The sequence below is a fragment of the Sarcophilus harrisii genome, chromosome 6 (assembly GCF_902635505.1).
Source record: "Sarcophilus harrisii chromosome 6, mSarHar1.11, whole genome shotgun sequence".
NCBI classification, from domain to species: domain Eukaryota; kingdom Metazoa; phylum Chordata; class Mammalia; order Dasyuromorphia; family Dasyuridae; genus Sarcophilus; species Sarcophilus harrisii.
This window is the reverse complement of record NC_045431.1, coordinates 219,022,249-219,042,241: the sequence shown is the minus strand read 5'-3', so window position 1 is coordinate 219,042,241 and position 19,993 is coordinate 219,022,249. Positions and strand designations below refer to the sequence as shown.

The window sequence follows — 19,993 nt, the reverse complement described above, 5'->3', positions numbered from 1 at the left end:
TTTCCAATTCTTTACCACCACAAGAAAAAAAAAAGCTGCCAAAACTTTTTTTGTACAAGTAGATTCTTTTTCCTTTATTTTGATCTCTTTAGAATACAGACTTAGTAGTGGTATTTCTGGATCAAAGGACATGCACAGTTTGATTACCCTTTGAACAAAGTTCCAAATTGCTTTTCAGAATGGTTGAATCAGTTCAATAACTCCACTGATAGAACATTATTGTCCCAGTTTTCTCACATTCCTTTCAACATTTATCATTTTCTTTTTCTATCATATTGGCCTGATAGCTATGAGGTGATATCTCAATTATTTGAATTTACATTTCTCTAATCAATAGTGATTTAGAGCATTTTTAAAAACATGACTATAGATAGCTTTGATTTCTTCTTCTGAAAATTGCCTGTTCATATCCTTTGACCATTTTATCTACTTGGAAATGATTTATATTCTTATGAATTTAACTCAGTTTTCTGAAAAATTGAGACCTTTATAATTGACATTATTATAAAAATTGTTTCTCATCTTTCCTTCTAATCTTGGTTGCATTGGTTTTGTTTATGTAATACTTTTTTTAATTTTAATAATCAAAACAATCCATTTTATATTTTATAATGTCATCTCTTGTTGGTCATAAATTCTTCCCCTTTCTATAGATCAGTAAGGTAAACTATTCCATGTTTTCCTAATTTGCTTATGCTATCACTTTATATTTAAACTATGTATCCATTTTGCCCTTATCTTAGTATATTATATAGTGTTTATGTCTAATTTCTGCCTTTTGTCAAACAGTAAACTTATGTCTCAGAAGCTAGAGTCTTTGGGTTTATCAAACACCGGACTATTATGGTCATTTACTACTGTGTCTTGTGTACATAATTTTTTCACTATCCACCACTCTATTTCTTAGCTAGTTTTGATGCTGACTGCTATTTTTAATAAAGTTTGAGATCTGGTACAGAGTCCTGATACTATTCTAAAAGGCCAATATTAATTTTTTGTTTTCATCACAGAGAAAAATCTTTTGTACACATACATTATTTTAAAATCTATGTTGAATCATGAGTTACCAGTTTGCTGATAAATTTAAAAATTCAGTAAATATTACCTGTTTGCCACGACGGAGCCCTGAATTGTGGTAAAAGAGTAGTTCCTGAAGAAGTGGCTGGAGCAATTCGGGATTCAATAGCAGATAGGAAATTCATCACTGAAGATTCTTTATTATTAGTGCCAGCATTGTTCATATTAGTATCAAATATTCCAGAAAGACCTATATGTTAAAATATATTACAAAAATAAAAAATACATATTGTTTCTACCCATATTTATAAAGCACAATCCTGAACTTGACAACTTATTTGAAATAAAGAAAATTCTTACTCAATACTGCTAAGTTAAAATAAAATTAAAATTTACTCTAAAAATTCTATAGTGTCAGGGCTTTGTGGCGTCCACCTGAATCCTCACTTAGTGGAAGTGGCTGAGGCTAATGGATCACATGAGCTTAGGAGTTTTGAACTACAGCAAAGTTAAAGCCCACACCAAGATCGTAAACTCACAGCAGGCTACTTAGGAAGGAGTGAAATCTGCCCCCATCAGATACTTAGCCAATCAGGAGTGAGATCAGGCTTGGGAGCAGCCTGGGCAAGAGAGGGAAACCCAATCTCAAAAACAAAATTATAGTTTCATTTCTATAACTATTATGTAAATTTTTAATCTAATAATTTTCTTTATTAATCCATCAATATGATAGAAAGTTTAATCTCATTCTTTTATTTACTTAAGTTTCCTTTCAACAGGTCTCTCTTTTCATTCACATTCACAACTCAAAGTACAAAATCTGTAGGAGTTATGACAGACTTGACAACAGAAGTGTTACCAGTGGAATGATGTGTGACAGCATATCCAGGAAGCTGATGAGAGGTGCCATAATTCTGTCTGTGCAGAAGATCCGTTTCAGACTGTGATGAATGTCCCCCTCCATAGTTTAAACTAAAGAATATCAAAAGTAGAGAATCAAGATAACATGTCCCCACAGATAAAATTTAAGCCAAAAAAAACTTTAAAATTAATTTACCATTACTACAAATATAAATCAATAAAATGAAAGTCAGTTTGATTAGAGTAAACACAGGATCTGTGATTTTCTCCCAAGGAAGGGAAATTTCTGGGAAGGAACTTCCTTAACAAACAAGGACTTGCCTGAAGCATTCTAGAGTGGGACAATTTGAACTTAATCTTCCTTACTCCAAACCCAGGACTCTGCCCATTTTGGTACAATGAAGAAATATTTCAATAAGACAGGGGTAAATTTTTTTTTAAAGTATGGTTTCTATAGATAATATTTTCCTCAAGAGCTATCTTAATTGAAGACTGATAATAAAATAACAAAATTCTTAGGAAAAACAAAAGATCAGGAACTCCAAGAAACCAGGGAGAAAAGATGTAAAGGAAACAGATTCAGCAGGATGAGACCTTAAACTATATTACGAGATAAACTGAAATATAAAGAGGATAATTTCAATTATTATTTTTTAATTATAGATTTTTATTTACAAGTTATATGCATGGGTAATTTTACAGCATTGATAATTGCCAAACCTTTTATTCCAATTTTTCATATGGCTAAAAATAGTTTCAATTTCTTCATCTGAGAATTGTCTGTTCAGATCCTTTGACCATTTATCAATTGGAGAATGGCTTGATTTCTTATAAATTAGAGTCAATTTTCCATATATTTTGGAAATGAGGCTTTTATCAGAACCTTTGATTGTAAAAATGTTTTCCCAGTTTATTGCTTCCCTTCTAATCTTGTCTGCATTAGTTTTGTTTGTACAAAAACTTTTCAATTTGATATAATCAAAATTTTCTATTTTGTGATCAATAATGATCTCTAGTTCTTTTTTGGTCATAAATTCCTTCCTCTTCCACATGTCTGAGAGGTAAACTATCCTATGCTCTTCCAATTCCAATTTTAATCTCATTCTTTATGCCTAGGTCATGACCCCATTTTGACCTTTTCTTGGTGTACGGTCTTAAGTGTGGTCAATGCCTAGTTTCTTCCATACTAATTTCCAATTTTCAGAGAGCTTCCATTCTAACAGAGTGACAACATATAAGTTACTAGTTCCACAAGAAAGAGAGGGCAAAATGAAGGAAATATTAGAAAAGAAAGTGCCAAAAGTCTAGGGGATCAGGAAAACCTCTGCAGAAAGTGAAATCACATCTGTTCTGAGACCAAACATAGTAGCCAAGGAAGAGGAAGCAATATAGTCCAAATTCCCTTTAAATCACTCTCTAAAGACATGGAAAACAAAACAAACTAAGTCTTGATAAAAGGTAATGCAAGGAAAATTGACATCAAATCATTTTTCCAACTCCAACAGGTGAAGAGAGACCCTGGGGTGCCAGGGCCAGGATCTCATTGCTCAAACCCAAACTTAGAACAGGAGTTTGCAAAAAGAGCAGTGATTAGACAGCTTTGGATGCAATGAAAACTTACAAGTATATCCATGAGTAGCACCTAAGCTCATTTACCCATAAATGTTGCATTTCCTTAATTACGAACTTTGATATTCTCTGGTTGGACCATAATTTCTTTTTATTTAATCTTTTTCTATAACTAAACTTCTACTAAACCTATGCTAACTCCTCACTGTGGTTTTCTCCTCTTGGTATTTATTTATTTTTTTGTTTTTAAACATTCTTTTCTTTTTAAATTTTGAGTTCTGAATTCTCTCTTCTTTTATCCACTGAGAAAACAAGCAACGGGATATCGATTACACATGTGAAATCATGCAATACGTTTCCACATCAATCATTTTTTTTAAAAGCAAGAAAAATAAAGTGAGAAAATTATACTTCAATTTGCACTCAAAGTTCATCAATTCTCTCTCTGGAGGCAGATAGCATTTTTTCCATGAGTTCTCTGAAATTATCTTGGATCATTGTATTGATCAGAATAGCCAAGTATTTCACTATTAATCATCACTACAACATCATTTCACTTTGTATCAGCTCATATAAATGTTTTCCTGATCCTTACTCCCATCATTTCTTATAGTAAAATAATACTCTACCACTATCATATGCCATTCAAGATCTCTTGGCGAAAAAAATCATTAAGGAAAACAGATTTCTTAGATCCAGGGGCAAACAACACAGAATCTATTGGTAATTTCCTGAAAGAAACCATCCCCACCCTCCTCCTCATTCCCTCCCTAAAGAAAATGCAAAGCTTCCAGGACAAAGAAAAAAAAAATACTGCAAGTAACTGGAATGGAAGGATTCAAATGCTAAATAGCCATTGTCAGGATCACACAAGATTTAGCAGCTAACAACTATAAAGGAATAGAATTTGGAACATGATATTCTGAAAAGCAAAAGATACAGGTTTTAAGACAAAGACGTAATTTATTCAGTAAAACTGGAGAAAATAGAACTTTAATGGAAGACAGAACTTATATTCTTGGTGAAAAGAACAAAACTAAACAAAGACTGAAATACAAACAGGAGAATCAGATGGGACTAAAAAAGGATGAAACACATTCTAATGGGGAAAATAAGTGTCCCAAAAACCTACTATCAAAAGTCACAGAGGGAATCAAATAAGACAAAGGGCCTTGCAGTGATTTTGTACATCTTGATGACTTTTTTTTTTTTTTTTTTTTTTTAAAGAAAGCACTGGAAGGGGGAAAGGAATATAATGGAAGGGGGAGGGGAAGGAAAGGATGAGTGGAAGATAGTATCTCATATTTTCAGAACATTTAAGTAGAAGATAGTACAAAGAAGGAAGAAGGACTACAAAGGAGTAACACAAATTTTACCTTTACTGAATTGGTCAAAGAAGGAAGTATTCACATAGAGTTGAGAGCAAAAATAGAGAGGGGGGAATAGAGAATAAGGAAAGTAAATTCAGGAAGGAGTTAAGTCATAAAAGCAAAACAAAATTTAACCATGGATGGCAAATCATGAAGTGGGGCTTAAAAAAAAAAAGCATAAGAAATTATGATTGTACTCTTAAGTAAGGGGGGAAAAAAAGAGGGATAAAGGAACAGAACCAGATTAAAGTTTTGGACAAAACCAAAGCAGCTAACATGACAAGGGAAGCAAGTTAAATTGGGGGGGGGGGAGGAAGAAAAGAAGGGGGAAGGGGTCTGCAGCAAATTTCTCTGATAAAGGTCTCATTTACAAGACATATAGGGAATGGATTCAAATTTACAATGAGAGCTATTTCCCAATCAATAAAGGGTCAAGAGATACCAGCAGGAAGTTTTCAGAGGGAAAAATGCAAGCAAAGAAGAGCTTTGGTACAAATCCCTAAAAATTAGAGAAATGCAAATTAAAGCAATTCAGAGGTTCCATCTCACACCCATCCTAATGGCAAAATTAAGCAAAACCAAAACCATCTACTCAACCAAAAAAGACAAATACTGGAGGGGAAAACAAGTATAACTGTAGGCTGTGAATTGATCCAGTCATTTAGGCAAGTAATCAGAACTATGCTCCTCAATTTATTAAACTTGGTATAACCATTGAGCCAACAATACCACTATTAGCCACTATTACACAATACCACAATTATACCACCATTACATATAAGATAAAGAAAGAAAGAAAAAAAAGATCTCTTTTGCAAAAATGAAGAATATGCAAAATTATTTATAGCAGATCCTTTAGTGATCAAAAAAGAACTGGAAACTAAAAAGGTATCCATTAGTTGGATAACAGATAAACTAAATTATGATATGTGAATGTAACAGAATACTACTGTGCCATTAAAAAAAAAAAAAGGAAACAGCCTTGATTTTTTTTCCTTCCCACCAAAGTAATAGGCAAGGTCTTTAGAAGACAGTTTGGAGGAAAGTTGTTGTGAGAAGTTGGAGATATGAGACTTTCTTTACTGAGAACCCAGCTGAGATAAGATGACAAATTTGTAATGGATCAAATCAGCACAGCTTCATAATTTCCTTCAACAAGGCATGATGGATGAAAGGACAAGAAAATAAGGAATCTTAGTTTCAAGGATCGTGCAGAGTTAAACTGATTCACCAGAAGGGAACAGTGTCATCAATGAAAGGATAATGATCTGAGAAAGGCTTGAGGATTAGAGCAAAGAGAGGTTGAGGTGAAGTCAGAAGAACAAAGCTAGAAAGATCATGAGGCATAAAGATTAATAAAATTATGATCAGATAAAGTAATTTCAGAATTCATGAGCATGAAATATTGTGACAGTTGAAGCCGAAGCCCATAAAACAATGGTAAGATTTGAGGCAGAAATCCTCATTAAATAAAGAAAATGTACTGGCTTAATATATAATGGCCACCAGAATGTGAAATGGATGATAAAAATGTATAATATGAAACCTAAAGGAGAAATTGCTAAATAAAAATAGAGGGAAAGTCTAGAAGTGACAATGGGGTAAACAATCTGTAATGGATGGGGGGAGGGGCCTGGGGTTCAAATGGATGAGAGTAAAGAGAGCAGATAGTTTTTCCTTTAGAAATTCCAATTCTTATCCCCAAGCTATCTTTCGGTAAGGGATGAAAGCTTTCTTCACAGTTTTCCCAAAAAGAAGAAAAAAACAAAGAAAATACCAGTTACTGGCAGTCCAATTAGGAACTTTAAAAACTCTATCTGAGGGGCAGCTAGGTTGCACAGTAGTTAGAGCACCAGCCCTGAAGTCAGGAGGACAAGAGTTCAAATCTGGTCTCAGACACTTAACAATTCCTGGCTGTGTGACCCTGGACAAGTCACTTAACCCCAATTGCCTGGGGTGGGGGGTGGGGAGGGGATTCTATCTGAAAAGAGAAAGAAGAAGTGACACTCAAATACTGAAATGGGAAAACAACCACAGAATTAAGTGGTCAAGGAGAGCCTCAGGTTAAAAATAAAGATAAGGGAAAGTCCCTAAGAGTCCTTCCCTTCAGAGAACAGAGTTCAGCTTGAATATAGAGGTAGGGAGGGAGAGGAGAGATAAAACTCACTACTTCACTCTAGGCAAGTCTGGAGCTGGTAATCAGTTGAAAGAATGAAGAACCTGGTAGTTGAATCACTAGTCTGCATGGAATTCTTAGCTACTTAATTGAAAATTTGATCTTACCCTTTGAAATAAAAAAATCTTTCCAAAAAATGAGGTCCTATCTGGTACCAGCTTCATATAGGAATAAGAAGACCTTAGAGGTGGTACAAACTTTTATTTTGCTATACAGAGGAAGAACACACCTGCCCAAGGTCTCACAACATTATGAACACTTACACTGTGATCACACCCATTAAAGTCTCCAATTCCAGATATACTGATTTTTCTACTATGGTAAATAAGCATGGCTCAATTCTATTTTAGAAAAACTGATGAAATGTCAAGATCTAAATGTAATAGACTATAGTAATAAATTTCCTAAAAAGACTCTAGGGAAACCTTACAATTCCAAAGATATAGCCATTTTGATCAAAATAATCAAAATTAGTAGTATACCACCTATAGACTGTATAAATAGGTATAGTATAGAAAAGATTTAAATTTAACCTTAACTTTTATTAAACTTTCACTTATATCTGAGGGGACAGGAAAAAAAATGAGCCTTTTACCTTGATATGCTGTTAAAATAAATGAAAATCATGCACAGAATAAAACCAATTTGTTAACATTTGTTTTATTAGCATAATAAACTAAATAAAAGCATATTTCATTTGCAGCCAGATTCGTATCTGAAATAAACCACAAAGATCATATCTTAGATTGTAAAATCATCTACCATATTTATATATATGACCATCAACAACAGAAATGGGGAGCTAATCCATTAATCTCTGAAATATTTTAGATACCACTGCAAACTTTAGATCAGTTTAAATAATTATACATATCTTAGGTGCTTAATTATCTTTTACTATGTAAGTATTTGTCTTACTGCTATAAACATTTAGTCATTTACTCTATCATTTCCATCATGAGGGTATGAATTACTATTGGCAGAAGGTAACTGAATTAGGTGAGACACATTTTATTCAGCCCTTTAGAGTTTATTTGTCCAACAACACCCAAATGAAGAAACTCAAACTGGAAGCAAATTATTTTAGGACACATATCTCTGGACACACACACACACACACACACCCCTCGCTATATAAAAATGACAGTCAGGATTTAAACCTGGTCTCTCCTGACTCCCAAGGATCATCTCAGTCTCTTAATATACCAGCGAAAGATATATGCCTCAAGCTCATTTTGGTAAAAAGGTCCTACAAAATGTATTGTTTCTACAATGGAAAAATGAACCTCCTAGAGTGGCCAATAACATAAATAAGGGGAAATTTCAGAGAGAGAGAGAGAAATTCAGTGAATTCGTTTTAAAATATGAGAATATAAATCTGAGTGCTCTCAATTTCAACGGTAAGAAACAGGTGAAAATTCATAAATAGAGTTTAGAAGCTATCTGTGTTTTAAATATTCACTTTATGTATGTCTATGTCTGCATAACTGAGATTACCTGTTAGATGAAAACAGTATCCCAAAACAAAAGAACACAGAACAAAAAAATAAGAACACAGACTCTTTGCTTTCAGTAAATACCTTATGTTATTCTGCCAAGTGCTTTCATATACAACAACCCCTTTCAAAAAAGGCACACAAACGTATGTTAGTATCAGAAAAGGTGGGGGAACAAACAGAAATACATAATATAATTGAATGGGCATGGGAAAAGAAAGGGAGATCGGTTCTAAAGCCAAAAACAAGTTGTATTAAATAAACCAAATAATGTATGAATACCAGTATCCATTAACTTGCTAAGAAAATACTGACATGGGGAAAAACATACCATATACAGCACTAGCCAACTCATCTATTTAGTTAAAATGAAATAAAAATTAGCATCAAAAAAGAGGGCATAAAGGAGGGGAAGATGCATTGAGTTCTGAAGAAACCTTTCTCCTACTTCTCTGGTCACTACCTGACTGACAGCCACTAAAATGGCTATAATATTCCAAATCAATTCTGCAAAAGCTCAGGGTTCACTTTTATTGGGACAAGTACAAATGTGACAATCAAGATAATTTTTTTTTTCTTTCTGGTGGTTTCAAATTTGGTGACAGAAAATTTGAATATGGAAATTTTCTCGCTAAAACAAAATGCAATGACAGTTTGGGGCTGATAATGCCACTCAAGACAATCAACTTAGCACAAACCCAAATGATGTAAGAATACCTGCCATCACTTGGGTCCCTTTCCCTCCTTTAAGATCAATTTGGGATACAGGCCCAATAGAAATACTCTGGATCAATGGGTATGCACAGTTTGATAACTTTTTGGGCATAGTTCCATATTGTTCTCCAGAATAACTGGATCAGTTCACAACTCCACCAACAATATACTATTGTCCCAGTTTTCCCACATCCCCTCCAACATTCATCATTATCTTTTCCTGTCATCTTAGAAAATCTGAGGAGTTTGTAATGGTACCTTAAAGAGTTTTCTTAATTTGCATTTCTCTGATCAATAATGAGTTAGAGCATTTTTCATATGACTAGAAATAAGACTTCATCTAAAAATTATCTGTTCATATCCTTTGACCATTTATCAATTGGAGAATGGCTTGAATCCTTATAAACCTGAGTCAATCATATATTTTAGAAATGAAGCTTTTATCAGAATTCTTGGATGCAAATTCCACCCCAATCCCCACCCCCCCCCCAGTTTAATGCTTCCCTTCCAATCTTGTCTTCTTGGTTTTGTTTGTACAAAAACTTTTTAACTTAATATAATTAAAATTATCCATTTTGCATTCCAGTTCTTCTTTGGCCACAAATTCTTTCCTTCTCCACAGATCTGAGAGATAGACTATCCTTTGTTCTTTTAATCTGCTTATAATATCACTCTTTAAATCTTGAACCCATTCTGACTTTGATCTTGGTATAGGGTGTGAGATGCTGGTTTATGCTTAGTTTATGTCATATTGTTTTCCAGTTTTCTTGTCAAATGGTGAGTTCTTATCCCAGAAGCTAGGGTCTTTGGGTTTCTCAAACACTAGATTACTGTAGTCATTGATTATTGTGTCTTGTGAACCTAATCCATTTCACTGATCAACTACTCTTATTTCTTAGCCAGTACGAAATGGTTTTAAGCTTTTCAGTTTTTTCCCACAAATAGAACAAATTTTGCACCTCAAGGTGAACACAGCTGGTGAAAAATCAAGAAGGCTTGGGGCAGAACAATCTGAGAAAATCTAAAGACCCCAGACCAAGGATTGGCCCATGTGAAGTACAGACACCTTCAGTCTAGCTGGGTGTGACTGGAGCCTCATCAGGAAGCACAGAAACTTTCACCTCCTGGACTATTTGTGGAGTCTGGGTCTGAGTCTGCAAATACTGAGGGAATGTCAGCTGATTAGGAACAGCCCAGCCTAGTTGTGGTGCTGAGATATAGACCTGGGAGGGAACCAGCACATCCTAGTGCGGGGGCAAGGATGCTGTGGCTGTGGGCACTTGCTGGAGGAGGGAGCTCTTGGTTTGGAGTTCCAGGTCAGAGGGGAAAGCTGAGTGTGAAGCTAGAGGCATTGTCTCCCTAACCTGGGGGGTTAGAGATGCCTGGAATAATACCTCTTATTTAAAAAAAAAATTTTTTTTTGAACTGTCAAAGAAGAAAGAACCTTATAGAAATTTACATGGGAATAGGGAAGACTGGGATTTATCTACAGGGAGGTCAATGAAATTAAAAAAAAAAAAAAAAAAAGCTTCTATCCCAAAGAGTAACATGAAATAGCTCCCTGCCCAGAGAAAATTTACAGAAGTCAAAAAATAATTTTTGAGACATTAAGAAAAAACTAAAAAATAAAAATCATCCAAGAATAACAAGATTATGGGGAGGAGGGGGAGTTAAACTAACTTGAAAAGGAGGTAGAGTCTCAAAGATGAGAATAACTCTTTGAAATTAGAACTGGGAAAGGGGAAACTAGTGAAACTGAGACCAAAAAAATAACAAAACTAATTATAAAGAATGAAAAAACAGAATAGAATGTGATATATATTATTTAAAAAATGACAGATTAAGAAGAGAAAATAGAAGAATAAATGGACTGCCTGAAAGTTTTGACCAAAAGAAAAGAGCCTTGACATAATAATGCAAGAAATAATCCAAGAAAATTGTCCCGGAGTGATAGAACATGAGGACAAAAAGAAATAGAAAAAATCCCCCATCACCACCTCAACATGACCCTTTGTGAAAACACATAGGAACATTATTGTCAAATTCTGAAAACCCCAGATTAAAGAGAAGATTTTGCAAGAAACAAGGAAAAAAATCAAATATGCTAGAGCTACAATTAGAATTATACAGGACTTATCAGCAGTCTCAATAAAAGATCACAGGTCCTGGAATCATATCCATTGATAATGGAAAGAACTAGGCCTGTGGCCACAAATATCTTATCTAGCAAAATAATCTGTAATACTGAATAAGAAAAATGGACATTCAATGAACTTGGAGATTTCTAGGACTCTATCAAACAAACCTGAACTTAATAGAAATTTTAACATAGAAGAGCCAATATTAAAGATCAATGTCAAGGAACTTAACATAGACAAACTTTATTTTTTTTATGGGAAATGAATACCACATAGTTAAGATTTACATCAACAACAGGATAGCTCAAAAGGAAAATTGGCAGAGTTATGGTAAAAGAAGTAATTGTATTATACAAATGAGGTGCAGAGGAAGAATAGACAGAGAGGTATTAGAGGGGAAGGAGAGCATATAATTCTGAAAAGTTACATCGAGAATGGACTTAATAGGTACTGTGGGAGGGTAAGAGGAGGAAAGCAAAGGGTGAGGGAAGAAGAAAAGGGTGGGATCCCCTGGTGGAGGAGATTAAGTAAGTAATAGTGAGCGGAATAAAAATTTCTCAAAAAACTGTAGGGTAAAGTAGAACAAACCCTAAGGCCTAAGTTTCAGTTTTTGTTTTGTATATCTTTTTCTGATTTTTTTTTTTCTTATTCTGCTTTTTAAAATAAAATAATTTTTTTGAAAGGCAATGACAACTTGTCTGATATCATTTTTGTTCAAGCAATATTAAATGGTTACTGGTCCCTTCCAATGAAGATTCTTTGAAACACTTCATTACCACTTTGGCAGTAGACAGATTTTTACAGTTGAACTGCTCTATTATTCTATTGCCAGATAATTAATTGCAGGTAAAATCTCAATTTTTACTTTTGCCAGATTAATTAATTCAATAAAGCAAAAGTAACGAAATCTCTAGGTCAGCAGCAAACCTAGTCTTTGGCTTATCTTCAAAAATCCTTCTAGCCAAGCATTTTTAAGCGTAGACCTTATGTGCCTTAGTTGCAATAATACAGCATGTTTTAATTCTTTAGTGACAATCCCCTAAAAGTTTTCAAGATGGAAAATAAGATGTACATTGCTTTTCAGACCAAGATTAAATAAATACTTGCTGAATTCAACATGCCTCTATTAATGGTGTCTTTCACACTTAAAGCCAATAAGCAATTTGTTAAGCACCAACTATGTTCCAGGTACTGTACTAAGAGCTGGGGATATAAAAAAAAAGGGGAAAAAGTCCTTATTCTCAAAATACTATGTGCAAACAAGACATACACAGGATAAACTGGAGACATCTCAGAGGGAAGGCACAAAGATTAAGATGGGCTGAGAAAAAGAAAGTGATATTTAATCTTGGACTTGAAGGAAGTAGGAAAGCTGTGAAGCAGAGATGAGAAGAAAGAATTCCAGGCATGAGATGGGAATAGCTCGTGTTGTAATACCAGAGAAACTGAGGCAGACAGAAATTGGTTTTTAATTTTTAATGTGGAGAGTTTAGGCTAGCTGACAGCTTGTCCAAAGCATTTGGCTCAGATTTTAAACTGAGGCAGAGAACTTATATAGGGTTTTAGTTAATTAGGTTTTGCAAACAGAATATGTAACCTGAGTATTCAATCTTATAGGGGAAACAAAGGCAGATAAGGGGGACAAGGACAGTGGGAGGACTGACAAGCCATAATTTTAGGAAAGGATCATAACTTAATCTTGACAGGATAGGGGTCAAGATAAGAAGGTCAAACAGGATGATTTCAGAAAGGCCTGGAGAGACTTACACGAACTGATGCTGAGTGAAATGAGCAGGACCAGGAGATCATTATATACTTCAACAACAATACTAGATGATGACCTGTTCTGATGGATCAGGCCATCCTCAGCAACGAGATCAACCAAATCATTTCTAATGGAGCAGCAATGAACTGAACTAGCTATGCCCAGAAAAAGAACTCTGGGAGATGACTAAAAACCATTACATTAAATTCCCAATCCCTATATTTATGCACACATGCATTTTTGATTTCCTTCACAAGCTAATTGTACAATAATTCAGAGTCTGATTCTTTTTGTACAGCAAAATAATGTTTTGGTCATGTATACTTATTGTGTATCTAAGTTATATTTTAATATATTTAACATCTACTGGTCATCCTGACATTTAGGGGAGGGGGTGGGGGGGTAAGAGGTGAAAAATTGGAACAAGAGGTTTGGCAATTGTTAATGCTGTAAAGTTACCCATGTATATATCCTGTAAATAAAAGGCTATTAAATAAAAAATAAAAAAAATAAAAAAAAAAAAGATAAGAAGGTCAAAGGCAGGAGACAGTGAGGCGTGGGACAATACTCAAAAGGAGGGGGAATTAAGGATCAAGACGATGTACCTGGAGTTTACGACACAATGATATGTAAAAGTGGTCAGAGCTTCAAGGTTTTTTCCTGGCTCTCTTTTTAAACTCAATTTCCAGTTCTAATGGCAAGGAAGGTTGCAGGGGGGGTGGGGGGGGTAGGCGGTGGCTTAATAGTGTGAGGATTAGCAAGATCACTGTCACTGCAGTCAGTAAAGGGTTTGGGGGAGACTGGTAAGAAAACTGGAAAGGAAGGATGAGGCCAGGTTATAAAGAACTTTAAAAGCAAAATAAGATTTCATATTTGATTATGGAGGTGACTGAATTGGGAGGGGAGAGGTAAAGCATGACATTGACTTCATCTGACAGCTGAATTGGAGGATGGCCTCCAGTAGGGAAAACTTGTCCTGAGAAAACCCAGGTATGAGGGGAGGAAGGTTTGTACTAGCATAGGAGCAGTGATAAAGAACAGGTGGTGTATAAGAGAAATAATTTAACGGGACTTGGCAACAGTGGGCTGGAAATGACGAGTTGAGGTGCCGAGCCTGGGGGACTGTGAATAGAGTGGTGCCCTTGTCTGTGATAGGGAAGTTAAGAAGAATGGTTTTGGGGGGAGGGGGAAGAAATGATGAGTTCATTTTTGGACATGTTGAATTTAAGCTATCTGTCATATTCAGTTCAATGTGTCCAATTAGCAGTCAGAGATAAGATTCTGAAGGACAAGAGAGATTAGGCTGGACAAATGAACCTGGAAATCATATGCATAAGGATGATAGTTGAATCCATGGAACATAATGAAATAAACAAGTAAAACTGTATGGAGGTAGAAAAGGCCCATGCACACAGCCTTGGGAAACACTCTCTTAAATGACCAAGATAAAAATTTAACCTTTGAAATGCATTTTAAGAATCCTTTCTTCTTCTTTTTTTTTTTATTAACTTTTATTGACTAGTTTTGTGTTTCCTGTTCTTAATTTTTAAAAGATGAATGGATTGATAGAAACATACTCATATATAAACTCTATAAAGTCCATACAAACTATATTTTCTCAGGTCTCATTCGAGAATGATATAAAGTACCTTGCAACCCCCAAAACATATAAAGTGATCTTTTAAAAATAAATTTTAAATAAAAATTATATTTATCATTTTATTTATGAGGACCTCAACTGAAATCATTACTTAACTCTTGTTAATTAAGTTTGTATCAAATTATCTAAGTAGGGCTACTCTTTTCAAACTAATTTTTTAAAGCATCATGAAAACTATCTTATTTGTTTTTAAAATGTTTTAAATTCTGGATTTAATAAAAAATTGTTTTCTTATACACATCGCAACACAAAAGAGCATATAAAAACTAACTCTCCATTTCTTATTTCACTTTAAAAAAAATGTTAAATTCAATGTGTTAAAATTCTTTTTTTAAAAAGAGATTTTAGGGGCAGCTAGGTGATGAAGTGGATATGGCACTACCCCTGAAGTCAGGAGGACTCGAGTTCAAATCTGGTCTCAGATACTTAACACTTCCTAGCTGTGTGACCTTGGGCAAGTCACAACCCCAATTGCCTCAACAAGAGAGAGACAGACAGACTAAGATTTTATTGTTTTAATCAACCAAAATCCACCTTCTCATCTACCTATCCCAAGCCCCAGATTCCAAACTGAAAATACAAGAAAAATGAGACCCATTACATAGTCAATCAAAACAAATTTCTATATTATTGAAGTCTAAAAAATGTCTCATTCTGTATTCTGAGCCCTTCACCTATCTATCTAGAAGCTAGGGGCATGCTTCCTTATTAGGCCTCTGGAATAGCAGAATGGCATTCCATCACATGTATATAACTTAATTTGTTCTAATTTTCTCCAATCAATGGTTAACCCCCTCAGATTCCCATTCTTTGGCACCCTAAAAAGCTAGATACAATTTTTGAGCTTGTTTTGTTTAGGACTAATCCCACTTTTACTCTATTCCCTTTCCCTATTTGATGGAATGTACTTCTGTACCCATTTTGTAAGTGTAAATTCTTTTTTGATCAGTCCAGATGAGAGTGAGGTTCAAACGGCAGCTGCTCTCCCCCTCCCCTTTGCTTATATAGAACCTTGATTATGTGAGAGAACTTTCCATTAAGGTTCTTTTCCCTCCGCCTATGTGTATTCCTCTTTGCCTCTCTGTCCCATTCCCTTTTTAGGCGTAATCAAGTCATGACAAAAAGTACTCTTTGGTCTTGTCTAATAAGACTCCCTCTATAACTTGATGATGATGGGAATCAGAAGGAATGCCTTTTTACCATCACCTTCTCGTATAGGGATATGAGCAGTTCATTCTTGTTTAGGCCTTTTTATATTTTTCTTCAGTCATTAACTTATACTTTGTTCATTCTTATTTTACAAAAAGTTTGTTGCTTGAACAAGACTTTGCACATCTTGTATCATTCCCCTCTTAATTCCCTAACCAATGCTTTCTTACATAGCTCTCACTTCTTTTCCAAATTTCTTTTCAAGTGCTCTCTTTTCATTTATAAAAGCATTTTTAACTCTTGCTTCATCTCTTCCAGGAAATCTACAGAAGTTAAACAAACTGTGCCTTTCCTTTTTTTGTAGATATTTTGTAGTAGTTTCTCTTGCAGATTTGTGTCCTGAGCTTACCTGTCACCAAAATAGCTCCTTATGGGGAGATTTCCCTCCTTCCTTCCCATTCTTCCAACTTACTTCCTCACTTCAAATTTAAAGTTAGGAATGGGCTCTGTTGCACTTCTGAAGAGAAAGTCTGGCCCTGTGCCATTACTGCTTTCTTGGGGTACTCAGTATTGTTTTTCCAGAATCTCCAAGCCAGACTGGGGACCTGTAAGCTTTCAGTGCTTCAAAAATGATCTCATCCAGGGCAAAGTTCAATCGCTGCCCCTTGGTTTGCAAGTTCTTGACCTGGATTTGAGTCTGAGCAAAAAGAGACTGCTGCTGAACTCAGCCCTTATCAGCCAACTGGAAAGCTTTTTTGGCTCGGAGCAGTAGTTATAAGCTCCCCTTTGGTTCAGGATTCATGCCCTAACTATTCCTCTGCAGGCTGAGCTAGATGCTAAAACCTGTGCTTGGATCTGAGCCACACACTGCTGCTGGTGTCTGAACTTCCTCCTTTCTCATCCAGGGTATCCCTAGCTGGGAACACTGTCCAGGTCCATAGGTCCCTTTCTCAGTCTACCCTGGATCTGTGACCTGGAACTAGATAGTGAGTGACAAAGCTGCCAGTTCACACCTGAACTTATTGTTGATTGATTTAGATAAATCTCTTCTAACAACATAGAGTTTCAAAAGGGGGAGAAGAGTATATGTTGGGAGCTAGTGGAACAAATAGTTTTAGTTTATGCTGCCTGTCACTAATTGCAACTTTTAACCCTGAGGTGAGGGAGCACTGAGTATATTCGAATACCTTGCATGTTTTATAGAACTATTATGAAAATATGCAGATTTTTTCCTTCCATTAAGCTGTCTTAGTTCTCCATTTCTCAAAGTGTCACTTTCAACACTGCCTTGATTTTGTCTATGCTTCCTTCCTTTCTCTTCTATGCAATTTTGAATGCCTTTGCTGTCATGGCTGAGCCCTTTTCTCCCCAACCCAAAATACCACCCCCAAATTTAAAAACTCAACCCGTGTAACAAATAAGCATAGTCAAGAAAATCAAATTCACAGAATGGTCATGCACGGAAATACACATCTCATTTTGTACCCCGCATCCATTTCGTCTGGCACCTGGGCTTTATCACAGGTCCTTTGGGGTGGTTGATATGGCATTAATCAAGCATCATTAAGTCTTTCAGGATTGTATGTATTAATAGTATTATCACTGTATAACTTTTTCCTGTTTTCCAGGTTGGCTGCTTTGGTACGGATATACATTTTTCCCCTCTTTTTTCAATCTCTTGGCTGTGTTTCTAACATTTCTTACTCTCTAATGGAATCCCTGATTTCTGTGTGGTTTAGTATAACTTTCAGAAAGTCTATTACCTGGGTGAAACTCAATACTTTCTTTTCCAGGCTATTCTTCCTTTGAGAATTCTGTCCTTAAGAGCTTTAATTTCATTTCATTTGACCTCTTCTAGGTTTCCATATAGTTCCTGTATACATTTTTTTTTTTTTTGCTTTGAGTCTCTGTTTGACATTGTTAAGAAATCACCCTTTTCCTCTGGGCTGGATCTTGGGGCATCACTAATATTCTGATCTTTTATTTTAACCATGTTGACATTTCATTGGGGCCTGTACTAAAAATCCAAATTTTGCCCAATACTTTATTCATTGAGAGTAGAATTTTTAAAATTTGCTATATTTTCATAGTAGTTCCATAAAACATTTTTTATTAATGTATTCAAATATACTCAGTGCTCTCTCATCTCAAGGTTAAAAAAGTTGCAATTAGTGATAGAAAGGCTACCATAATGAGTTAAGATTATCTGTCCCACCAACTCTCCACATATATATATCCCTCTCCCTTTTGAATCTGTCGTCAGAAAAGATTTATCTAAATCAATCCACAAACATTTGTGTCTTCAATGTTCCAGGCATCATACTAGGTGCTGAGGATACAAATAATAAAACAATCCCTAATTGTAACTTAATGGAAATCTCTCTTCCCTGGTCTCCATTCTCACTTTCATTCCAGTTTTTGATAAAGAGATAGCCCTTCTGTTCTCTTGGAGTCATATTTATGAGACTCTATGAGATCTCTTTTCCTATTCTGTCCTCTCCTTCATATAGTCACCACCATAATTCAACTCTCATCACCTTTTGCCTAATTATTGCAAAAATCCTCCTAATTACCATTCCTCATCAGTACATCTATACAGAACTGCTTAACACAGGATTCCCCATGTCAATCCCTACTCAAAAGGATTTAGTTTCTTCCAGGTGCCTTTAGGATAAAATATAAACTCTCATTTGGGCATTTAAAATTCCTTCTCCATCTCCTCACCTTCCAAATCTGGCTTTCATGTTCCTTTCCAGTTTTGTTCCATATTACTAGTCCTATTCACTGGCTCTATTTCACTCTTAACTAGAAGCTCATAAACAACTGAAGTACTGAAGAATCACTTAGATTAAAATTAAATTGGATATTAATTGCTAAGATAATTCTGGAGAATCCATTTTTTCATCACAATACCAATTAAGACATTTTTGGACATTTAAAAATTTTGCAAAGTGCTTCATGTAGACTACCTTATTCAAGCTCACTAATAGTAAACTATTCATATTATCTTCTGTTTATAGATAAGGAAACTAGGTTTCCTTAAGTGACTTGCCCATGCAGAATTTGAAATCAGGTTTCTCTTGCCTCCAAGGTGAACACTGCAGCTACTAGACAAGAGGGATAACAATTTTAAAAATTAGTGTGATTTGAATTCAAGTCCTCTAATTACAAATCCAATCTTTGATTAATCTAAATTTTTCTCTCTCTCTCAATGTCTAACAGAGTGGATACTTAGTTAAATATCATGTGCTGCTTTTAATCGACTACTGGGACACTGACTCACAGGTCAGCACCAGAGCTGACCTTATAGATATTGAAGAACAAATTGCCTCATTTTGTATTGAGGAAATGGAGGCCAAGAGAAAGAAATGAACTTCTCTAAGTTTACTCAATTATCTAGAGGATATCAATGAAACATTGTTTTGTTTTGTAAAAAGAATCCAGACTGTTTGACAAGCATAACAGTGAATGAATTCAGGTACATAAATTTTATTCTTACTAATACCTCCTAATAAGCCCAAGAGTTTTCACCAACTAAAAGATTAAAAAGACTTGTTTGATTGCTCAACTTGGAGGTCTTCAAGCTCAATATGGAAATTTTCTTTTTCTAATTTAGGGAGCAAAAACTCATCCAAATGAAAAAGTTTTACCATCCAATTTTAAATTTTGCAGAGTGGGTTTTTAATGTTTGTTTTTATAAAATATATAATATTTGGTATTTTCTGCAAAAGTATAATTTACTAATGAATATAATTTCAGATTCTGAGTACATTATCTTGAAAGAAATTAGTTTCTTATTTAGTTTCTGTATACCTGCACTGTCATTTAGCTTTACTAAAAGTTCTAATGCTATTTACAACTAATATGACAGACTTTAAGTAACTAAACTAAATAAATAAATAGTTAAGTAAACTGGTTTCTCCAGTTTCCATTGAGCCAAGTAGATTAAATAAGGAAAGATGCCTTATTTCCAACCCAGAAGGAGAGGCTGTACAAAGACCAATCCATCAGTTTCAAACATCATGTAAGCAGATCTAGGAACTTTCAGAAGCTATCCAGAAAAAACATTGCCAAAAGC

General features: G+C 34.9%; 1 protein-coding gene across 2 annotated transcripts in view; it reads right to left on the bottom strand.

Annotated features, from left to right (window-relative positions):
- The window catches only part of QSER1 (glutamine and serine rich 1), a 37,432-nt gene extending 35,444 nt beyond the window's left edge, over window positions 1-1,988 (bottom strand). For both annotated transcript variants that reach the window (XM_012552554.3, XM_031942319.1), the window contains exons 1-2: window positions 1,877-1,988; window positions 1,106-1,267 (exon numbers count right to left, since the gene is read on the bottom strand). In XM_012552554.3, the coding sequence (XP_012408008.1) occupies window positions 1,106-1,241 (136 nt within the window). In that variant the 5' untranslated portion in view covers window positions 1,242-1,267; window positions 1,877-1,988. The remainder of the gene's footprint in view (window positions 1-1,105; window positions 1,268-1,876) is intronic.
- Between the last annotated feature and the right edge of the window lie 18,005 nt (window positions 1,989-19,993).